The sequence below is a fragment of the Prionailurus bengalensis genome, chromosome D3 (genome assembly GCF_016509475.1).
Source record: "Prionailurus bengalensis isolate Pbe53 chromosome D3, Fcat_Pben_1.1_paternal_pri, whole genome shotgun sequence".
Lineage (NCBI taxonomy): Eukaryota > Metazoa > Chordata > Mammalia > Carnivora > Felidae > Prionailurus > Prionailurus bengalensis.
Window position 1 is genome coordinate 24,185,159 of NC_057356.1, and position 19,254 is coordinate 24,204,412.

Consider the following 19,254-nt stretch of genomic DNA (forward strand, 5'->3'; position numbering starts at 1 on the left):
GTTCAGTGCTGCTGTCCTGTCCCCCTTAGGGTTTTCTGTGCTGCATTCTCTCCTATCTTACACCGAATGACCTAAGGCTGACCCTGGAGAAAGCCGCATCTTACAGGTGCCTGGAGCGCTTCAGTATTTTCTTCTCTTTCCTTAAGGCGATTTGATTTATCTCATTTATTTTTAGCATTGCCTTTACCCCTGTACCTATTCCAGGTGGGCTTCTCTTATCAACATTTTATAGAGGCTGTTCCTTGGCACGGTGTTGTTCTGTGCATCATTTCACATCTTAATGACCTCTCTTTTTGTCATATGGTTGCAATTCACAAAATCTGTCATCATTTGCTGCCCATTTTTTACCCACTGTTTATTTTAGCCTCCTGCAGCTTTCTGAGTTCCTGCCATTGTTGTGTATCTGTGCAGTTTGGGTCACTTTACATATAGGTCTGATCTGTTACATCATTTTTCTGGTTTTGGTTTTCTTCTTTTACAATTCTTAAATGCAAAAGAGAAAGCTCCCTAGTCCAGGCGCTTCTATAAGGAAACAAAGCTCTAGTGGTGTGCATAGCATCCCTGTGGTTTGGTCTTTTGGGGAGGTTTCAAGATTTCTTTTTTTTTTTTTTAAGTTTATTTTTATTTTGAGAGAGAGAGAGAGAGGGAGAGAGAGCACGTGCAGGGGAGGGGCAGGGAGAGAGGGACAGAGTGAGCATCTCAAGCAGGGGCTCCAACCCAGGAACTGTGAGATCATGACCTGAGCTGAAACCAAGAGTTGGACACTCAATCGACTGAACCACCCAGGTGCCCTAAGATTTCATTATTTTTAAAGGTAGGGCCAATCTACGTTAATATGCCCTGTTCCCACATAAATATGTTCTATTTATCCATATTGAAACTTACTTGATTTTTTATAGTGTTGCTGATACTGCTAACTGAATTCGTAAGTCTGTTTTACTTTATTTTTATGATTTCACTCATGTTCACCAACCAAGAGATCAGTTAAACTACTTCTGTGGATATATTTACGTCCTTATATATAATGTATTTCCTTAAATCATTAATGAAAATGTAAAAATAAGCATAAATATAAAATGATACTCTTTTTCATGACCTTCTCAAGTTGTCCTTTCACTATTTTCTGTTTCTCCTTTTGAGATAGTCTGTCGGCAGTCTCAGCACATTGTATCTTATAAATGCTTATGCAAATTTGGATGGGATAGGATAGTGCTATTGCCACCCAAATTCAATAATATAATTACAAAGTGAGATTGAGTTTACCTTTATTTGTTCCTCTAAAGACGCCAGGGCTGCTTCTTGCTGAGGGTTCTCTTGTGTATATTTTCTCTCCTCCCGTTAATTTGGTAATCTAAAGACTATTACATTTATGGGCTATCACCTGTCGTGGTGTTTCTACCAGCTCCAGAGGATCCAGGGAAGCTAATTTAAGGAGTGCTGGTGGAAAATGGCTATTGAATGTATAAGCTTTTCTCTGAGGGTCAAGTTGGGGCTCACCTTTTATTTGCCTAATTGCCACCCCCCCTCGGTGAGCTCTTTCCCTCTGATTTTCTTTTAGGTGGCAGTCACTTCACAGGAGGCCTGTTTTCTGAAATGTTATGTTAAAAAAAAAAGACTGGAACCGAATCCCAGTGCTGCCATTTGCTATTTCATTGACTGAGCAAGGTTGCTTCCTTTCTCTACACCTCAGTCCTTACCCATAAGAGGGAAATGACAATATACACCTCCTGATGTTGTTTTGAGAATCCAGCACCAGAAAGCATAAGCTGGTCCTTGCATGCCACCTTCCCCTCTTCAGTGCGATGTGCTCCTCGCTGAGGAGTGCACATAGCAGCAGTAGTAAGCCTGGTCTTGGATTTTTGACAGGCACGGCGTTGTGTGGAATGAACACTGTGCTACTGTATGTGGTCCTCTTGCTGAGCACTCACTGGAAAATTTGGTCTCAGGCCTCAGTGTCAGGAAGAGTGTATTTCTCCTGAGTAGGTATATTTTTATTTAAAAGATCTGGGAATTTATGTAAAAGATCTGGGTGGCTTAGTGGGTTCAGCTCAGGTCATTCATGATCTCGCGGTCTGTGAGTTCAGCTCGGAGCCCAGAGCCTGCTTTGGATTCTGTGTCTCCCTCTCTCTCTGCCACTCCCTCACTCACACGGGCGTTCTCTCTCTCTCCAAAAAATAAGTAAACATTAAAAAAATTTTTTTGAAGGTCTAGGAATTTTATTTTATTTTTATTTTTTTATCCCAAAATTATTCCTTTTGTAAATTTTTTTTATTTTTTAAATTTACATCCAAGTTAGTTAGCATGTAGTGCAACAATGATTTCAGGAGTGGATTCCTTGGTGCCCCTTACCCATTTAGCCCATCTCCCCGCCCACAACCCCTCCAGGAACCCTGTTTGTTCTCCTTATTTAAGAGTCTCTTATGTTTTGTCCCCTTCCCTGTTTTTATATTCTTTTTGCTTCCCTTCCCTTATGTTCTGTCTTAAAGTCCTCATGAGTGAAGTCATATGATATTTGTCTTTCTCTAATTTCGCTTAGTATAATACCCTCTAGTTCCATCCACGTAGTTGCAAATGGCAAGATTTCATTCTTTTTGATTGCTGAGTAATACTCCATTGTGTGTGTGTGTGTGTATATATATATATGTATATATATATATATGTATATATATATATAAAGGTCTAGGAATTTTAAAAGTGATCCCTGCTCCTTTTGCTCTGTCCTCTACAAAGCATAGAGCCCAGTGTCCTGGCCACCTTAAGGAACTGGGCCAGCCCTTACAGTCGGCCTGTCTGTATGCTGAGTTTTATTGCCTTTTCCTGACTTTCTACCCATTCTGATTTCTGTGTTCTCTACCTTTATTTCTGTGGAAGGCCTCTGAATCCTTTTAGAAACCTTATACAGACAAACTTGGGAAAATGTGACAAAGCGCTTAGACAAAGTACTGAACATGTCAGTTTTTCTTTTCTTTCCTTTTGTTTTCTTGAGGAGGGTTAAGTTTGACTTTTTGTATAAACCAAAAGTTTTCTAATTGTGGTACAATATATGTAACATAAAATTGTCCAATTTTAACCATTTTTAATGATACAATTCAGGGGCATTATGTCCTTTATAGGGTTATGCCATCATCACCACCATTCAGAACTTTTTCATCTTCCCACGTTGATACTCTGTCCCCATTAAATAGTAACTCCCTACTCCCCCTCTTCCCGGCTTGGGGCAACTACCATGCTGTTTTCAGTCCTGCATTTAACTACTCTGGATACCTCCTGTAAGTGGAATCATACAATAGCTGTCCTTTTGTGACAAGCCCAGCAGTCTTTAGTTTCCTTTTTAAGGAATTACCCTAAGGAAAGATGAAAATTAAAATTAAATGCATGTTATGAGCCTTACCTCTAAATTTTGTTTTTTGGGAATACTTTACCCTCATCATACTTTGCTTACTTTCTTACCTTTCGATAATTGCTGTTCTCTCTTTGGGTCACTGTTTTGGAGATTCATTTCAGGATTCTTTCTGTGAGTCTTCCAGATTTGCAGCTCAGTACTATATTTTAGTGGTGTATCCAAGAGTAATTGGTAGTAGTATCACGAGGTTTTCAGGAAAATTGAAGCCTTTTTAATCATGTATGTATGGAAATGTTATGAGGGTAACTTGGAAGACTCCAGAAGGTCTTCATAGTGCTGTAGACAAATTCAAGTCTGTAAAAATGTTAATTACCTTGAAGGTAGTAATCCATAGGAGAGTGTGAGTACAGTATCATTCTTTGGAATAAGGCATTGTGTCTGTTAAATGCATTTATTCCTCAAATTCTAAAAATTTTTTTATTCTGTGTCTGAAATTTATCCCTTGTTCTCCATTTCTTTTGTCGTTGAAAATTCAGGACTTTGCTTCTAACTGGTTTTCTTGGCTTTTATCTCTTCTAAACCAGTCCATGCTTTGTTTTTCTCCCAGAATGAACTTTCTAAAATGTAAGTCTGATCGGTCGTTCTTTTATTCATAATTCTGTTTTCTCCATTGCTTACAGGATAGAGGCCACAGCCTCCTTAGTAGCAGAGATCTTTCCTCTCTTTCATTCTCATCTCCAGGACATCCTCAACTAAAACAACCTGCAGTTCCTGAAAAACAGTTTCTTATATCTTCAATTTCTTTTTTTTCAATTCTTTTAAATGTTTGTTTATTTTTGAGAAAGAGAGAGAGAGAGAGCAGGGGAGGGGCAGAGAGAGAGGGAGACACAGAATCTGAAGCAGGCTCCAGGCTCTGAGCTGTCAGCACAGAGCCCGATATGGGGCTCGAACTCACAAACCGTGAGATCATGACCTGAGCCGAAGTTGGACACTTAACTGACTGAGCCACCCAGGCCCCCCCTTATATCTTCAATTTCTAATAAGAGGTCCCTTCCTGTGGAAAGAATTCCCAGACCTACGTGGGTAGGGTTAGCACTTTTCTCCTTTGGGAAAGGAGAATGCCAAGAATTCTGGCTCAAGAGTTGTATCATTATTTTATGTTACTAAGAAAATGTTGATGTTTAAATGATGACACAATTCTTGTCATTTAACTTTTTATTTTATATAAACTGAAAGAGCTCTGTTGGAACCCTTTAGACACAGAAGTGACATACCACTGTGAGGCACTATCATGTTCAGAGACATTAAATCCCAAATCCAGAGATGTTGATATGTGAATAAATGTGTATCTCAGAACTGATGAAATATAGTATATCTCTTAGCCAAATGTGATTGTTATTAATGGTCTCTACTACATTCCTAAAAGCTCTTCACATGTCAGGAAATGTGACTGTGTTCATCTTAAATTCTTAAAGGCTGTGCATTTAGAAAGCACATAACTGGTGTTCAATGAATGTTGTAGAGGACCTCTACATTCTTGTGGAGTTGGCTTAATATTGGCTATTTCATATATCATGCATAGTTTCTAGAAGGAAAAACATCATAACAGCTGCCAAATCTCTGTTTCACCTAGCCTGATAAAATCACAAAATTAGTCCCTTTACTAAGAGTCTGCATTTACTCTAGAATAGGAATTAGAATAATAGAATAATAGAGTTGGAAAGAATCTCAGAGACAACTAACCTAGCCTGTACTTTTTATACATCAGGAAAACTTGTCCTACCACTTTTATTTATCAAAAGCATGCACGCCTGCTAATTAGAACTTCTGACTAGTGAGTGTGGGCCAAGGGGACATAATTACCTCCATCCAAAAGCAGAGAAATTTGACATTAAAAATGTTAAATTTACATAAAGTGAAATGGACTTTTGTGTATATATCTGTGCACATGCATAGATGTACACACATGTATATATTTATGCATACAGGTACATAATATGTATAGACATATACATATCTATCACATGTATAGATTTATGTAACCGTCACCAGAATCGCAATCTATACATTTGACACAGTAAGACCGAGGCTGTGTGGCTTTGAAATCCAGGTCTCTTTATTCTTCACTAAGTGTTTCCTCCACTATTTCGCATTTGCTTCCTTCCTCGTAATAGTCTCTGGTCCATTCAAGCTGGCCTCTTCATCATTCTCTATCATTCCATGTACCTATCTTCTTCTGGGACCTTTCTTTAGGATAAAACTTCTACTTAAAATACCCTCTACTCTCAGAAAAAAAACAAAGACTTGTTTAAGTCCTACCTACTCTTTCTTCACTTAATCAAATTATACTTCCATGAAGCTTTCTGATTACCTTTAATAGTCGCTCCCTTTTCTAAACTCTTGTAACATATACTGTATATGAGCTTGCATTTAATTTATCTTTTAATGTATTTACATTCTCCTTCCTATATACTGCAAATGAAGATTTTATCTTTTACCTCTTGTACCTCCAACTTCATTTTTATTTACTGAACATTTGTAGAATTGAAGATTTCTTTTTTTTTTTGGCAGGGGTAATCTTCCAGGTATTTGCCTCAGTCCTCCAACTGTGGCAATGTTCTGTCTTCTTTATACCGTTCTGTAGTTTTAGCGGCTCAATTAGAAGGCTCCTCTTTTGACCTTGGCCATGGCTGCCATGTTTAAAAGAAAAATCACCAGCTGAAGCATGGTATCTTTGCTGGCCATTAGTCATTTTGGGCTCTCGGTGTTTGAACCCTCTTGCTGTGTTTTGGCAATTCCCTATGTTATACTTCTGCCTACTGCCTTCCTTCCACAGTAAAAGCTGAGAATATCAGATCCTAATTTTCCCATCCTCCTGTGAAGCTAGGACCCACCTGTGAATCAGGAGCTAAAGGTTCAAAGAAGAAAGGGTAGCACAGAATTTGTTCTGGTCGTGTTGGTTGGCAGTCGTGACATCTGTTTTCTAAGGGTGGCATGGAGTAGTGATGGAGGCAGCCGTGGAACCTGTGGTCTCCTGTGTTGAGTTGCAACATTCATGTTGTTTTCACTGTGGAGCTTTTGTGGCATGATTTTGACTGTGGGTCTGGAGGCCTGATTTTTCACGTTTGGCAATAGCTCCCCTGTGCATTTCTTTTCTACTTATAACCAGCCAAGACTGGTTTCTTTTGTCAACAACTAAGAATTTTGCCTGGTGTGGTGTCATAGGGCCTGGACGTAGAGGCCTACAATGGGTTCTTGTCTTGGCTCTGTCCCAAACTGTCTGACCTTGGATGAATCACTTAAATATTTAGATTCATCATTTTTAAAATGGGTATTTTCAAGGTCTTTTCATCTCTAAGTTCTATTATTTTTGCTTCTGCTAATTGACTGGTGGGACGCTAATGTGATCATCATTGGCTGCCAAACCCATCAGCGGGTACCACCAAATTCTGTTCACATTTATTTCAGTATGGTACTGGTCTTTTCTATTCCAGTAATTCCTGGGTTCTTGTGCCTGTATTTAACCCTATTGGTTAGCCAGTGTTTACTGGTACTGTGCACGCTTGCATCTTGACAGGTGTAAAAATGTTCTTTGTTCTCTGTTTAGTGATCTGATTGAAGGGGAAAAATGCTTTAGGCACCAGTAGGTTTCGAGGTTTCTGTGGTAATGTTGATTCAGACGAGAGCTCCTTAGTGTAGAGCTGAAATTCAAAGTCATAAATTGTAAAAATTACATTTTAATGCAGTACTGTTGGCTGAGAGATTCAAGATTTAAAGAGACCAGCCTTTTAATAGTTTTTTACATGTGCACACTGGAACAACTAATGTGAAATAGTTTTTCAGGAAAGCTAACAAATGCGTTCTAAGTGCCACATCAGTGTAGGGTTATAGCCATTGGCTCTGCAATTGTCTTTTGAAAAAATGGGAGAAGAGGGAGAAGGCACTTAGAGGTCATCCACATTCAAACCTAGCTTCAGAAAGAAAGAATCTTTTCGTGGCTTTCTGACCCCTAGTCTCTGTCCTTTCCAGACACCAGTGAAAATAAAATGCGATTAACATTAATTTTGTCTTCTGTCTTATCTTAGCAAATGCAGATGATTTTATGGTTTCATTTGTCACCACGGCAAAAGCTGATAATACTTTAAAATTTGTTTTCTTTTATGTTTTATTTATTTTTGAGAGAGAGGGAGAGAGAGAGGCAGAATACAAGCAGGGGAGGGGCAGAGAGAAAGAGGGAGACATAGGATCCGAAGCAGGCTCCAGGCTCTGAGCTGTTAGCATAGAGACCAACATGGGCCTCGAAGTCATGAACTGTGAAGATCATGACCTGAACTGAAGTCAGAGGCTCAGCCGACTGGGCCACCCAGGAGCCCTAATACTTTTTTATTTGGTCATACTGGTCTTAGAAGCAGCAGTGGACACTGGGCTGCAGTGAGGATGATGGAGATTTCGTTGGGAGAGCGTCTTTTATTGCATCATCTAGGGAAAAGGTGGATGGAGTTTTATTAATCAGACATTCAGATTCAGATTGCACAAACATTTATTGAATGCCAGATGGGTTAGGGACTATCACCTATGTGGCAATGGTGTGACAATGGTAAGTTTTCAATTTAGTGCCCACATTGTGCCAATTGCTATGGAATTACTATAAACCTTTAAACACTCCTACAGCGGTCTTCAGATTTAGCTGGGGAAATGTCTTAAAAATTAACACACATGGAACAAGTCTAAAATAGTTAGGGGTCAAACTGTGCAATATTAACTCTAAAAATGCGGCAGAAGTTTAGATACAGAGTAATGTGGGCTGGAGGGCCTGAGAATACCACATGGTAGAGTCAGAACTTGAGGGGTGTGCTTGTAAGATTTTTTTAAAGTTTATTTATTTATTTAAAGAGAGAGCATGTGTGACTAGGGGAGGGGCAGAGAGAGAGAGGGAGACAGAGAATCCTGATGGGGGGGCTCAGACTCATGAACTGTGAGATCATGACCTGAGCTGAAGCAGACCCTTAACTGACTGAGCCACCCAGGTGCCCCGTGCTTATAAGATTTTGAGAGGACAGCAGGACAGAGGAGGGAGAACTGTTCAGGGAAAGTGGCACATCATATTCAAAGAAAGAGTGGAAGAGAAGGTGAGTGTGGTATATGCATGCGCAGTGGAGAGAAGGAAATTACCGGACTAAGATTGGGGTTACCGAATCCTATGTATAAGCAGACCCTGAGGGTAGTGCTAGAGTAAAGGTTGAAGAGTTTGTACTCGAAATAGTCCATAAAAAGGTATGACAAACAAATAAACAAATGTTTTAAAGCATATTACAAAAGATTGTTTTATATATCATCCTACATTCTCCTTTCCATTTTTTTTTTCCCAGACTCCCTCGAGCCCACTTATCAGCAGCTTCAGAAAATGAAACTGGACAAGAGCCCCTTTGTGGTCGTATCTGTGGTTGGGCAGGAACTCCTGACAGCTGGCCATCATGGCGCCTCTGTGGTTGTCTTAGAAGCTGCTCTCAAGATTGGCACCTGCAGCCTCAAACTGAGAGGTTCGGTTTTCTCCGCCCTGAGCAGTGCTTACTGGTCTCTTGGAAACACAGAGAAGAGTACTGGATACATGCAGCAGGACTTGGATGTAGCCAAGACCTTAGGTAGGGTATGCTTCTGTCTTTTATTTCAGTACAGAAAGGAAATAAAGAAAACTGATTAGCCTGACATGGATAGGGATACCACATGCAATGAAAAGTGAGTGCGTCTCTAGAACATTCTGTGTTTTAGAGTGCTTAGGTCTCCAGGGCTTTTCTTATAACAAGATACCAAGGCTCCCCAAAGGCCAAGATATGTGGATTAACATATTCATTGCCCTCTTCAGAGATTTGGGCTCACAGATTTAATATTCCAAGTGATAGTATTGATGGGTGAATCTTTCATCTTAATTTTAATTTTTGCCTCCCTTAGGAGGCGTCAGCATTTTGTCAGAGGCAGTAGTACAGTGCACTGGTTAAGAGTGGGGCCTGTGGAGCCAGACTGCTGAGTTTAGCACCCTGGCTCTGCCGCTTACTAGCCATATGACCTTCTGCAAGTTGCCTCAGCTGTCTGTGCTACCATTTCCTCATTTGTAAAATGCATGTGGCTTATGATTACGGTTGTTGTCACAGCGATTATTCAGTGACTTGCAGGATTGCAGTAAGAGCAGAGACACGGTAAGTCTGCCATCAGCATACTTGCAAAGAAGCAACACATCATAGTAGGTTTGTAGTTAAATCACTGAATCAACAAGCTGATGGTTGTTCAGAACCAGAGGTCATTAGCAGAGCATTGAGCTGACTCCTAATAGCTGGTTTGTGTCAAGTTCTTTATCCTCTCATTTCTAGGACCCCTACATCCCTGACTGTAGTTGTATGTTATAACTACAGTTACTGTCCAGAGATTCAAGTTCTAGGACCATAACTTACTACATAGAGTCTTGGAGAAGAAGAAAGTACTTTTCTAAAAGAAGGGAAGTGAAATCTTAGCTAGTAAATCTGTGGTTCTTAAATTAATATGGGCATTACAAATTATAATTAACACTATAACTTAGAGAAATTTTATCTTTTTTTAAAATCCAACCCAGGTGACCAGACAGGAGAATGCCGAGCTCATGGGAATCTGGGCTCTGCATTCTTCTCCAAAGGAAATTATCGGGAGGCTCTCACTAACCACAGGCACCAGTTGGTGCTCGCCATGAAACTCAAGGATCGAGAGGTAGGAAGTTTACCTGCAGACCTTATACATTTTTTTTGGAAACATGGAGTCTTTTTTTGCCGTTCAAAATGTTTTAGGCACCCTAAAATGTTGCTTTTAGAAGTTGATGATCATTGACTCTATCTTTCATCAACAATCAGGTATTGAATGTCTGCCACATATAGACCTTGAGGGTACAGAGATGGATAAGACTTGGCCCCTGACCTCAGGATCTAACAGCCTGCATCGTTAGATGCATTGCTCTTATTCTATTCAAATATGAAAGGAAGAGACCTATGTAAAATTAACAAAAAATGTATCTTCATGATATATCCGTTAAGTTAAAGAAACACACATTTGCTTTATTTGAGATGGGGTATTTTTACTGCAAGCTCTTCATGTTGTGTCTTTGATGGATTTTTAACTCAGGTGGTAGAAGCATAGTAAGTCTGATTGAGAGACATGAATTATAATGATAAAGAATACTGTCTACCTTTATTAGAGAAACGGAATGTAATCTTCTCAGAGAGTTGGTATCCAGTAGATGCAGCATGATGAGAAAGTGCCTGCCAAGCGGAGAGAGGGTGGGGTTTGGAGCGAAATAGACCCAGATTGGAATCCCTGTTCTGGTACTTCCTGGCTCAGAGATCTTGGGGAAAGTATTACTTAATTCCTCTTTGCCTCTGTTTTCTTATTTAGAAAATAATGATTGTATTTATCCCATACACAACTGTGATAGGATTATAAATAATATATATATGTAAAGTGCCTAGCATGGTACTTGGAATTGCATAAATGGTAGCTTCTATACTATAATATTATTAACAAGAGGAGGGTAATAGGAGAGGTAATAACAAATTTATGAATCAATCTATGTGTTGGGAAATATATTTAGTTATTATATTTAGTTATCTTAGAATTTCACTGTGGGACATTATAGAGATTAATTATATTATTTAAATGACTCAGCATCTTCAAGTCTCTAGAACACGGTCAGTCACTAGGAGCGAACTGGGGAAGAAAAAAAAACCTTTGTTTCAGTGATGTGCTGGAATCTCCCCTTGGGAATGGGAGAGACTTCCATAAAGTCTCTCTCATCCATGGATGTCAGAAAAAAGCCTTTGAAAGCTGCCAAAATATATCATTCAAGGGAGATGGACTTCAGGTGATTTTATTCTCAAGATAATACTAAAGACTTTTCTCTTTGTTTATTTACTCTTAGTTTACAAACAGTTCTTAAAAGCCAGATAATCTGACTTCTTCATGTTAAGGGAATGAAAAGAGACTTCTAGATGCAGGTATACTGATGGCATTAAGTGAGAGCCAGGTTTAAGAACTAAACCAGCATAGTTGTCTAATAGGGCCATTTAGTGAAGGCTCGCATGGCTATACATATGTCAAAAGCTGCATTTGTACTCTATTGTCCTGACCTTTGGGATGCATATATATTAGCCCAATTACTAAATTGGGTCCAAAGACTTGTAATTAGGGCACAGGATTATCATAGGTATTAAAAAGGAGAAGTGAAAATTTTCTGGCTTCCCTCTTCTTAATAGTGTAATTTTCTATAGCCTGTATTATCTGGGTTTTATAAACCTTTGCTGTATAATAATAAGAAATCATTAAATTATAAGCATGGAAGGGACTTTGAGATAATACTGGAACCAGTTGCCTCCCCAAATCTTCCCATCTTCAAATTTCTGCCTGCCACAGCCACTCCATCTCCCCCTCTTTTGGCCTCTACTTCACCACCACACTAGTTCACAAACCTGCCTTTTGGGAAACCCTTCTTATGTATAAGTAAGACTGATTTTATCCCCTCTGGGACTAGACAGAGAATGTTCAACCATAATTAATGGCCTGTGGCCTCTCCTTTTCCAAGCTGAAAATCCCATTAATTGTATTTTTTTCCCCATTAATTTTCTCTTCAAAGTTTCTCATTATCAAAACTGGAATAATTTTTACACCCCCCTCCCGACTATTTCATTTTCACTGTTGCCCATTCTGGTTGCCGGTTAGCGTCGGCCACAGGGGAAGCCTTGTTTTGGGATGTTCTATGTAGCCCATGCCCCTGCTCTGTATTGCCAAAGCATATTTATCTGATTTCTAGACTGACCTGTAGAATTCCTCTTTTCTCTCACAGTGTCTCTTCTGTTGTGTTTGCCCCTGGAATCCTAGGGTACCATTCATTTTCTTGAAAATTTAATGCTTTTTTCTTACCTTTTCCCTTAATTTTTAAGGTTGCAGTTGAGTGCTGCTGCTTCTCTGCCTGAATTAAACAGGGAATCTTCATTCCCACATCCCTGAAACCAGCCAATGGTTTTTAAGACTGGAGTTAATATTGGTCTAGAACTTAAAGGAACATACAAAGAAATTATTGCAGTAATGCGTATTTCATTCAGTTTCAAAGTTTTAGTTGGCTAGTCTTCTGTGATGTAATTCAGTGAAGTGTGATGCCTGCTCGCAAAGCACCTAACGTGTGTAGAGCACTGTGCTGAGGGTTCTGGGTCTAGACAATGGGTGTGGGGGTCTCTCCTCTTGAAGGGCTGATGTTTTCTTTGAGACAGAACTTGAATATAACAAAAGTATTATTAATACAGCGCTTGAGCAATAAATAATGAGCATTCTCTTTAATCGCTGCCAAGATTCTCGAATTCCAGAGGAGACAGAGATTCCCAGGTATAGACCTGGGCGAGCTTTGTGAAACAGGTGGAACTCAAGCTGGCCCCTGAGTGAGATGTAGAAATTGGCGTGCGGGGTTCTAAAACCTGGTCACCATATCAGTCATGAGGGATAAGCTAGTTCATACCGTTAACAAAGGTCTGATACTATTTTGTACCATCCTGTTTGTTTTAGTCACAGACTCCTAGTTTTTTTAAAAAGTAATAGTTATTAATTTCACCCAGTTATATAAAAAATTAATGAAAATAACCAGCCATAAGCCTACCATCCTTTCAATATTTTGGGTATAATCTTTTAGCAAATATGCACATGTAATTGTTTATTCAGAGAAAAATTGAAATCCTACTATGATACTTTTATAACTTGTTTTTTTGTTAATTTTTTCCACTTAATTTTTTATCTTTCTGCATTTTATTTATTTTTAATTAAAAAAAATGTTCATCTCATTTATTTTTGAGAGAGAGAGAGAGCAAGCAGGGGAGGGGCAGTGAGAGAGGGAGACAGAGGATCCAAAGCAGGCTCTGAGCTGCCACTGCAGAGCCTGATGCAGGACTTGAACTTACAAACTGTGAGATCATGACCTGAGCCAAAGTCGGATGCTTAACCAACTGAACCACCTAGACGCCCCCATTTCTGCATTTTATGAAATTTCTACTGAAGTCGTATGGTTTTATCACAAATTATTTCATCTCTACCCCTGCTGTTATATATTTAGTTTCAAAATTTTTGGTATTATAAAATCTGGAAAAACATCTTTGTAGATAAATCTTTGAACATATTTCTCATCATTTCCTTTGGCTAAATTATTAAAAGTAGGCTTGCTTGGAAAAATCGTATTAAGGCTTCTGATACTTAATGTTAAATAGCTCTCAGAAAGGCTATATCTGTTTTCCGTCCTACCAGCAATGTATCAGAGGTTCTATTTCCCTGCACTGGCCAACACTTGGAATTACTAACTAATAAATAACATAAACTAAAATGTCAGCTTGATAAGTAAAACCAAAAAGTGGTATATTGATTGCTGTTTTACTTTGCATTTCTTTAATTGCTATTGGGGCTGACTATTTTTTTTTAATGTTTATTTATTATTATTGAGAGACAGAGAGACACAGAGTGTGAGCCGCGAGAGGGGTAGAGAGAGGGGGAGAACAGAATCTGAAGTAGGCTCCAGGCTCTGAGCTGTCCACACAGAGCCCGATGTGGGGCTTGAACTCAAAAACTGCGTGATCATGACCTGAGCTGAAGTTAGTCGCCTCACCAACTGAGCCACCCAGGTGCCCCTGGGGCTGACTATTTTTAAAAATTTCTTTTATAAAAAGCTTGAATACTCATCCTTTTTTTTCTGTTGTGATATTTGATTATTTTATTTTTTTATGTATTTTTTTTTGATGTTGGTTATTTAATATTGATCTGATACTAGGCCTTGCAGTATCAGCCCAGTGAGCTGTTGGACAATTTGTGTTCTAATGCACAGTTTTAATTATTGTTGCTTTATTGCACATTTTATATCTGCTATAAGCTTCATAACATTATTCTTTAAAAAAAAATCTAGAATATTCTTATCTTCCCTCAGTACCCCCAAATGAACTTTAAAATCACTTTGTTGAATTTTGGAGACTCTTCCATTGGTATTTTTGTTGGAATTATATTAAATTTACATATTAATCATGGATAAATTGATGTCCTTTCAATAGTTGGTCTTCTGTTCAGGAGCCTGGTCTGCTCTTGCGTTTCACCTTTTATGCCCTTCAGCGATCGATACTTTTAGGGAGAGTTTTTCCATATTTATTTATTTTTATTTGAATATAGTTGACACACAATGTTACATTAGTTTCAGGTGTACAACATAATGGTTTTACAAGTTTATATATTATGTTCTGCTCACCACAATGTAGCTACCATCTGTCACCACTCAACACTATTACAATATCACTGACTATATTCCCTATGGCTGTGAAGTTTATTCCTGCAACTTCTCATTCCGTAACCGGAAGCCTGTATCTCCCACTCCTTTGACTCATTTTCCCCATCCATCTCCTCCCTTCTGGCATCCATCAGTTTGTTCTTTGTATTTTTAGTTCTGATTCTGCTTTTTGTTTGTTTACTCATTTGTTTTTTTAGATTCCACATATGAGTGAAATCATAATGGTAATTGTCTTTCTCAGTCTGACTTATTTCACTTAGCATAATACATTCTAGCTCCATCCATGTCGTTGCAAATGGCATGGTCTCATCTTTTTTTTAGGGCTACATAAAAACAATATCTGGAGATATCACAATTCCAGATTATAAGATATACTACAAAGCTGTAGTAATCAAAATAATATGGTACTGGCACAAAACAGACACATAGATCAGTGGAACAGACTATAGAACCCAGAAATAACCCCACATTTATATGGTCAATTAAAGTATGACAAAGGAGGCAAGAATATGAAATGGGGAAAAGACAGTCTCTTCAGTAAATGATGTTGGGAAAACTGTACATGTGGAATGAAATTAGACCACTTCTGGGACACTTGTGGGGCTCAGTCACCTAAATGTCTGACTCTGGCTCAGGTCATGATCTCTCGGTTTGTGAGTTCGAGCCCCGCATTGGTCTCTGTGCTGACAGTGCAGAGCCTGCACGGGATTCTCTCTCTCTTTCTCTCTGTCCCTCCCACATCTTTCTCTCTTCCAAACTATATAAATAAACTTAAAAAAAAAAAAAAGAAATTAGACCACTTCTAACACCATATACAAAAATAAACTCAAAATGGATTTAAGACCTAAATGAGTCCTAGTCCTAAATGAGTCCTAGAAGAGTGCACAAGTAATAATTTCTCTGGCATTGGCTACAACATTTTTTCTAGATATGTTTCTTAAGGCAAGGGAAACAAAAGCAAAACCAAAAAAAAACAAAAACAAAAACAAACCCACAAACCATTGGGATTACATCAAAAAAGGAAAAAAAGCTTTTGCACAGCAAAGAAAAGCAAACAAAACAAAAAGGCAACCTACTGAATGGGAGAAAATATTTGCAAATGATATATTCAATAAGGGATTAAGATCTAAAATATATAAAGAATTTACACAATTCAATGCAATTTTTTCCTAGATATTTAATGTATCTCATTGGAAATAGGATATTTCTTTCCATTGTGTGTAGGTTTCTAAAATTAGGTACTGATGGGGGCACGTGGGTGGCTCAGTTTTTGATGCATGCAATTCTTGATCTTGGGGTTGTGAGTTTGAGCCCCACGGTGGGTGTGGAGATTGCTTAAAAATAAAATCTTAAGGAAACACAACAAAGCAAAACAAACTAGGTACTGATGATATATAGGAAAGGTGTTTGTTTTACATGTTTTGCGTGTTTTGGCGCATGTGAAAATTCTCTCCTAGCTCATAATTTTTTGTTGATTCTTGTGAATTTTCTTGTAATGGAAATGTTTTGCAAATAATGATAGTTTTGTGCATTTCTTTCCTTATGTTATATCTCTACCTTTTTTTTCTCTTAACTTTTGCACTGGTGGAACTGAGAACTCTCCCCAAAAGAATCACTCTTCCTCTTGAGTACAAAAAGCTAGAGAATGTACTTTTTTTTTTTTTTTTTAACTTTTAGAGAGAGAGAATCTTAAGCAGGCTCCATGCTCAGCGTGGAGCCCAATGCAGGACTTGATCCCATGTCCCTGGGATCATAACCTGAACCAAAATCAAGAGATGGACGTTCAGACAACTGAGCTACCCACGTGCCCCATCAGAGAATGTGCTTTCTATGATTATCCTACTCTTACATTGTATCTGTGACCTCAAAATGTACCTTGGTTTCCCTTTTGCATTATTTTGATATTGAAATAAAATATAGGACACTGACTTTTGAAGCAAAAGCTAACCACTGTGAATGGTGTGGTTATGAGGATACCAAGCTACATCTTTCTGCATTTTATATCTTTGGCTCTAGTATATTTTAATATTTTCTCAAATAGTGAGGTAACAGCCTGAAACCACTCTGTCCACGTACTTAAAAAGCAGTAGGTTTTTCTTTTATACAATTACTCTCAGAAACTTAATAGGGGAGGTGATACCTTCTCCACAGGAATTTTTCATTCTAACTAACCTTCTATCTGCTCTAATGGTTTGAAAATTAATTTCAGGTGCCCATAGAGACCTTCCTATGAGCTAATATTAATTGCCAGATGAGTGCATAAATTATACTGTATTAGAGATGTTGTTCTCTATTTAGGAATCTGATATGCAAATATGCTGATGACTCTGAAGCTTTTTTCATCAGTCTGATTTCTCTCCTGGGTGTCATATTTCTTTATCCAACTGCTTCCTGGACACCCACCTTCAATTCCTAACTTAGCCCTCAGTCGGTGCCTATTTCTGCATTTGCTGTTTGTCCTCCTGTTGCCAAGCCACCTAACTCTCACCTTCGGCTTGTTCCTGGGTTATCTTCTTTCTGGCAACCTCTTTTCTGGGTCCTCCCTTCCACCATGCCATCTTTTGCCTGGACTGTTGTAGAACTTCCCACTCTTTCTAACACGTACTCTCCTACAAGTAAAGGAGAGGTGTCAACCGCTTGGACCTATGAGCACAGCCTGAAGTTGCCGCCGTTAACTAGGTAATTTCTTTCAAGTGTAGTGCAGTGCCTGAGAATGTGAACTTTAGTATTAGACAAACTTGAACTTTGGCTCTGACACTTATTAGCCATGTGACTCTGAAAATTATTTAACTCTTCTAGGTGTGATGGACATGTGAGTTATTTCTAATGTTTGGCTTTTATGAAAAAGCTGCTAGTAAGCATTTTTGTAGATGTCTTTTGGGAAACATCAGGAATGTTTCTTCATACATATGTTTAGACTTATTAATTTTTACCAGCTTTCCAAAGTAGTTATACCAAGTTACATCATCAGCAATATAAAGGATAGCAGATAAATAAAAAGTAAAAAGGGACACCTGGGTGGCTCAGTTGATTAAGTGTCCAACTCTTGATTTAGGCTCAGGCCATGATCCCAGGGTTGTGAGATCGAGCCCCACGTCGGGCTTTGCTCTGACAGCATGGAGCCTGCTTGGGATACACTCTCTCCCTCTCTGTCTGCCCCTCCCCCCTCTCAAAATAAAATAAATAAAACTAAAAAAATAAAAAGAACAAGGTATATGGAAACACAAATACCTGAGTAGATAACTCGGTGTGTGTAGTTAACATTTTGATTTTATTTTTTGAGAGACAGAGACAGAGTGCTGGTTGGGGAGGGGCAGAGAGAGAAGGATACACAGAATCCGAAGCAGGCTCCAGGCTCTGAGCTGTCAACACAGAGCCTGATGCGGGGCTTGAACCCATGAACTGTGAGATCATGACCTGAGCTGAAGTCAGACGCTTAACTGACTGAGCCACCCAGGCGTCCCTGTGTGTGTAGTTACATAGAGGAAGTGATTCTAGTAGTAACTACTTTGTTTATTGCTGTGAGAATCAAATGAGTTCATGTAAAGTGTTTTCTTAGCACAGTGCCTAAGACACAATAAGAATTCAAAAATGGTGCTACTGTTATTATTGGCATTATCTTTGGCACCATCATTTAAATGAGTCACGTGCAGTTGCACATGCCTATGTAATATTAGAGTTTAATTCAGTGTAAAATTGTTTTCCCCCAGATAGTCAAGTAAACTCAACACTCTTGGAAAAAGTGCTGTTTATTTGCTAGGTAGCTTTGCGTACTTCTTGTCATACTGGAAAATGTAAATACTGTAATTTGTGAAATCTGTTTTACCTCTGCCCTGATTCTAGTTTCTTCTCAATTTGATCCATCACCTACAGAGATCTATGAGTTATCCCTCAGAAATTTAGTTCTGATCACACTATTTTCCTGCCTAAAATCCTTTGACAGCTTTCTCTTGCCTTCAGGATAAAGTCCAACCCCCTTAATAACCTTTTCCCATTGCTTCAGCTACTCAGTATGTCACACGCCTTAGCATCTGTTCATACTAGCCTGCTTGTCATACTTTGTTAAATGTGCCTTATACTTTCCCCTCCGTATCTTTACTCATTCTGGTCTGCATAGAAGACCCCTTCTTTGACCCCTCAACAATATTTTCCGTATTCGGGTTTCGTTAAATTGCCTCTGCACCATGAAAGCTCTTTTAAAATTTTTATCTTTTTACTCATTATCATACAAATGTTGGTGAAGCCCACTTTACCAATCCTTTTTTTTTTTTTTAAATGGTTAATCCCTTTTGTGTTCTGTTTAAGAGAATGTTTGTGTATCCCAAGGTCATCAAAATATTTTTCTGTGAGGCTTTACTGTTCTACCTTTTGCATTTAGGTCTCCTGCCACTTGGAATTTACATTTGTGTTTGGTTTGGGGTAGGGATCAAAGTTCAGCTTTTTCCCTCATATACATATCCAATTAACACAGAACCATGTATTCACAAGACCACACTGTATGCTCCTTTTGTCCTAAGTCAGGTGTAAGGTATATAAGGACTCTCTTTTCTGTGTTGTTGATTTCTTTGTCTACGCCAGTGGCACATTGCCT

The 19,254-nt window shown here is 38.7% G+C and overlaps 1 protein-coding gene across 4 annotated transcripts in view; it reads left to right on the forward strand.

Moving 5' to 3' along the window:
• The window catches only part of TTC28 (tetratricopeptide repeat domain 28), a 636,432-nt gene that overhangs the window by 322,791 nt on the left and 294,387 nt on the right, over window positions 1-19,254 (forward strand). For all 4 annotated transcript variants that reach the window (XM_043558040.1, XM_043558041.1, XM_043558042.1 and 1 more), the window contains 2 exons: window positions 8,713-8,985; window positions 9,948-10,078. In XM_043558040.1, the coding sequence (XP_043413975.1) occupies window positions 8,713-8,985; window positions 9,948-10,078 (404 nt within the window). The remainder of the gene's footprint in view (window positions 1-8,712; window positions 8,986-9,947; window positions 10,079-19,254) is intronic.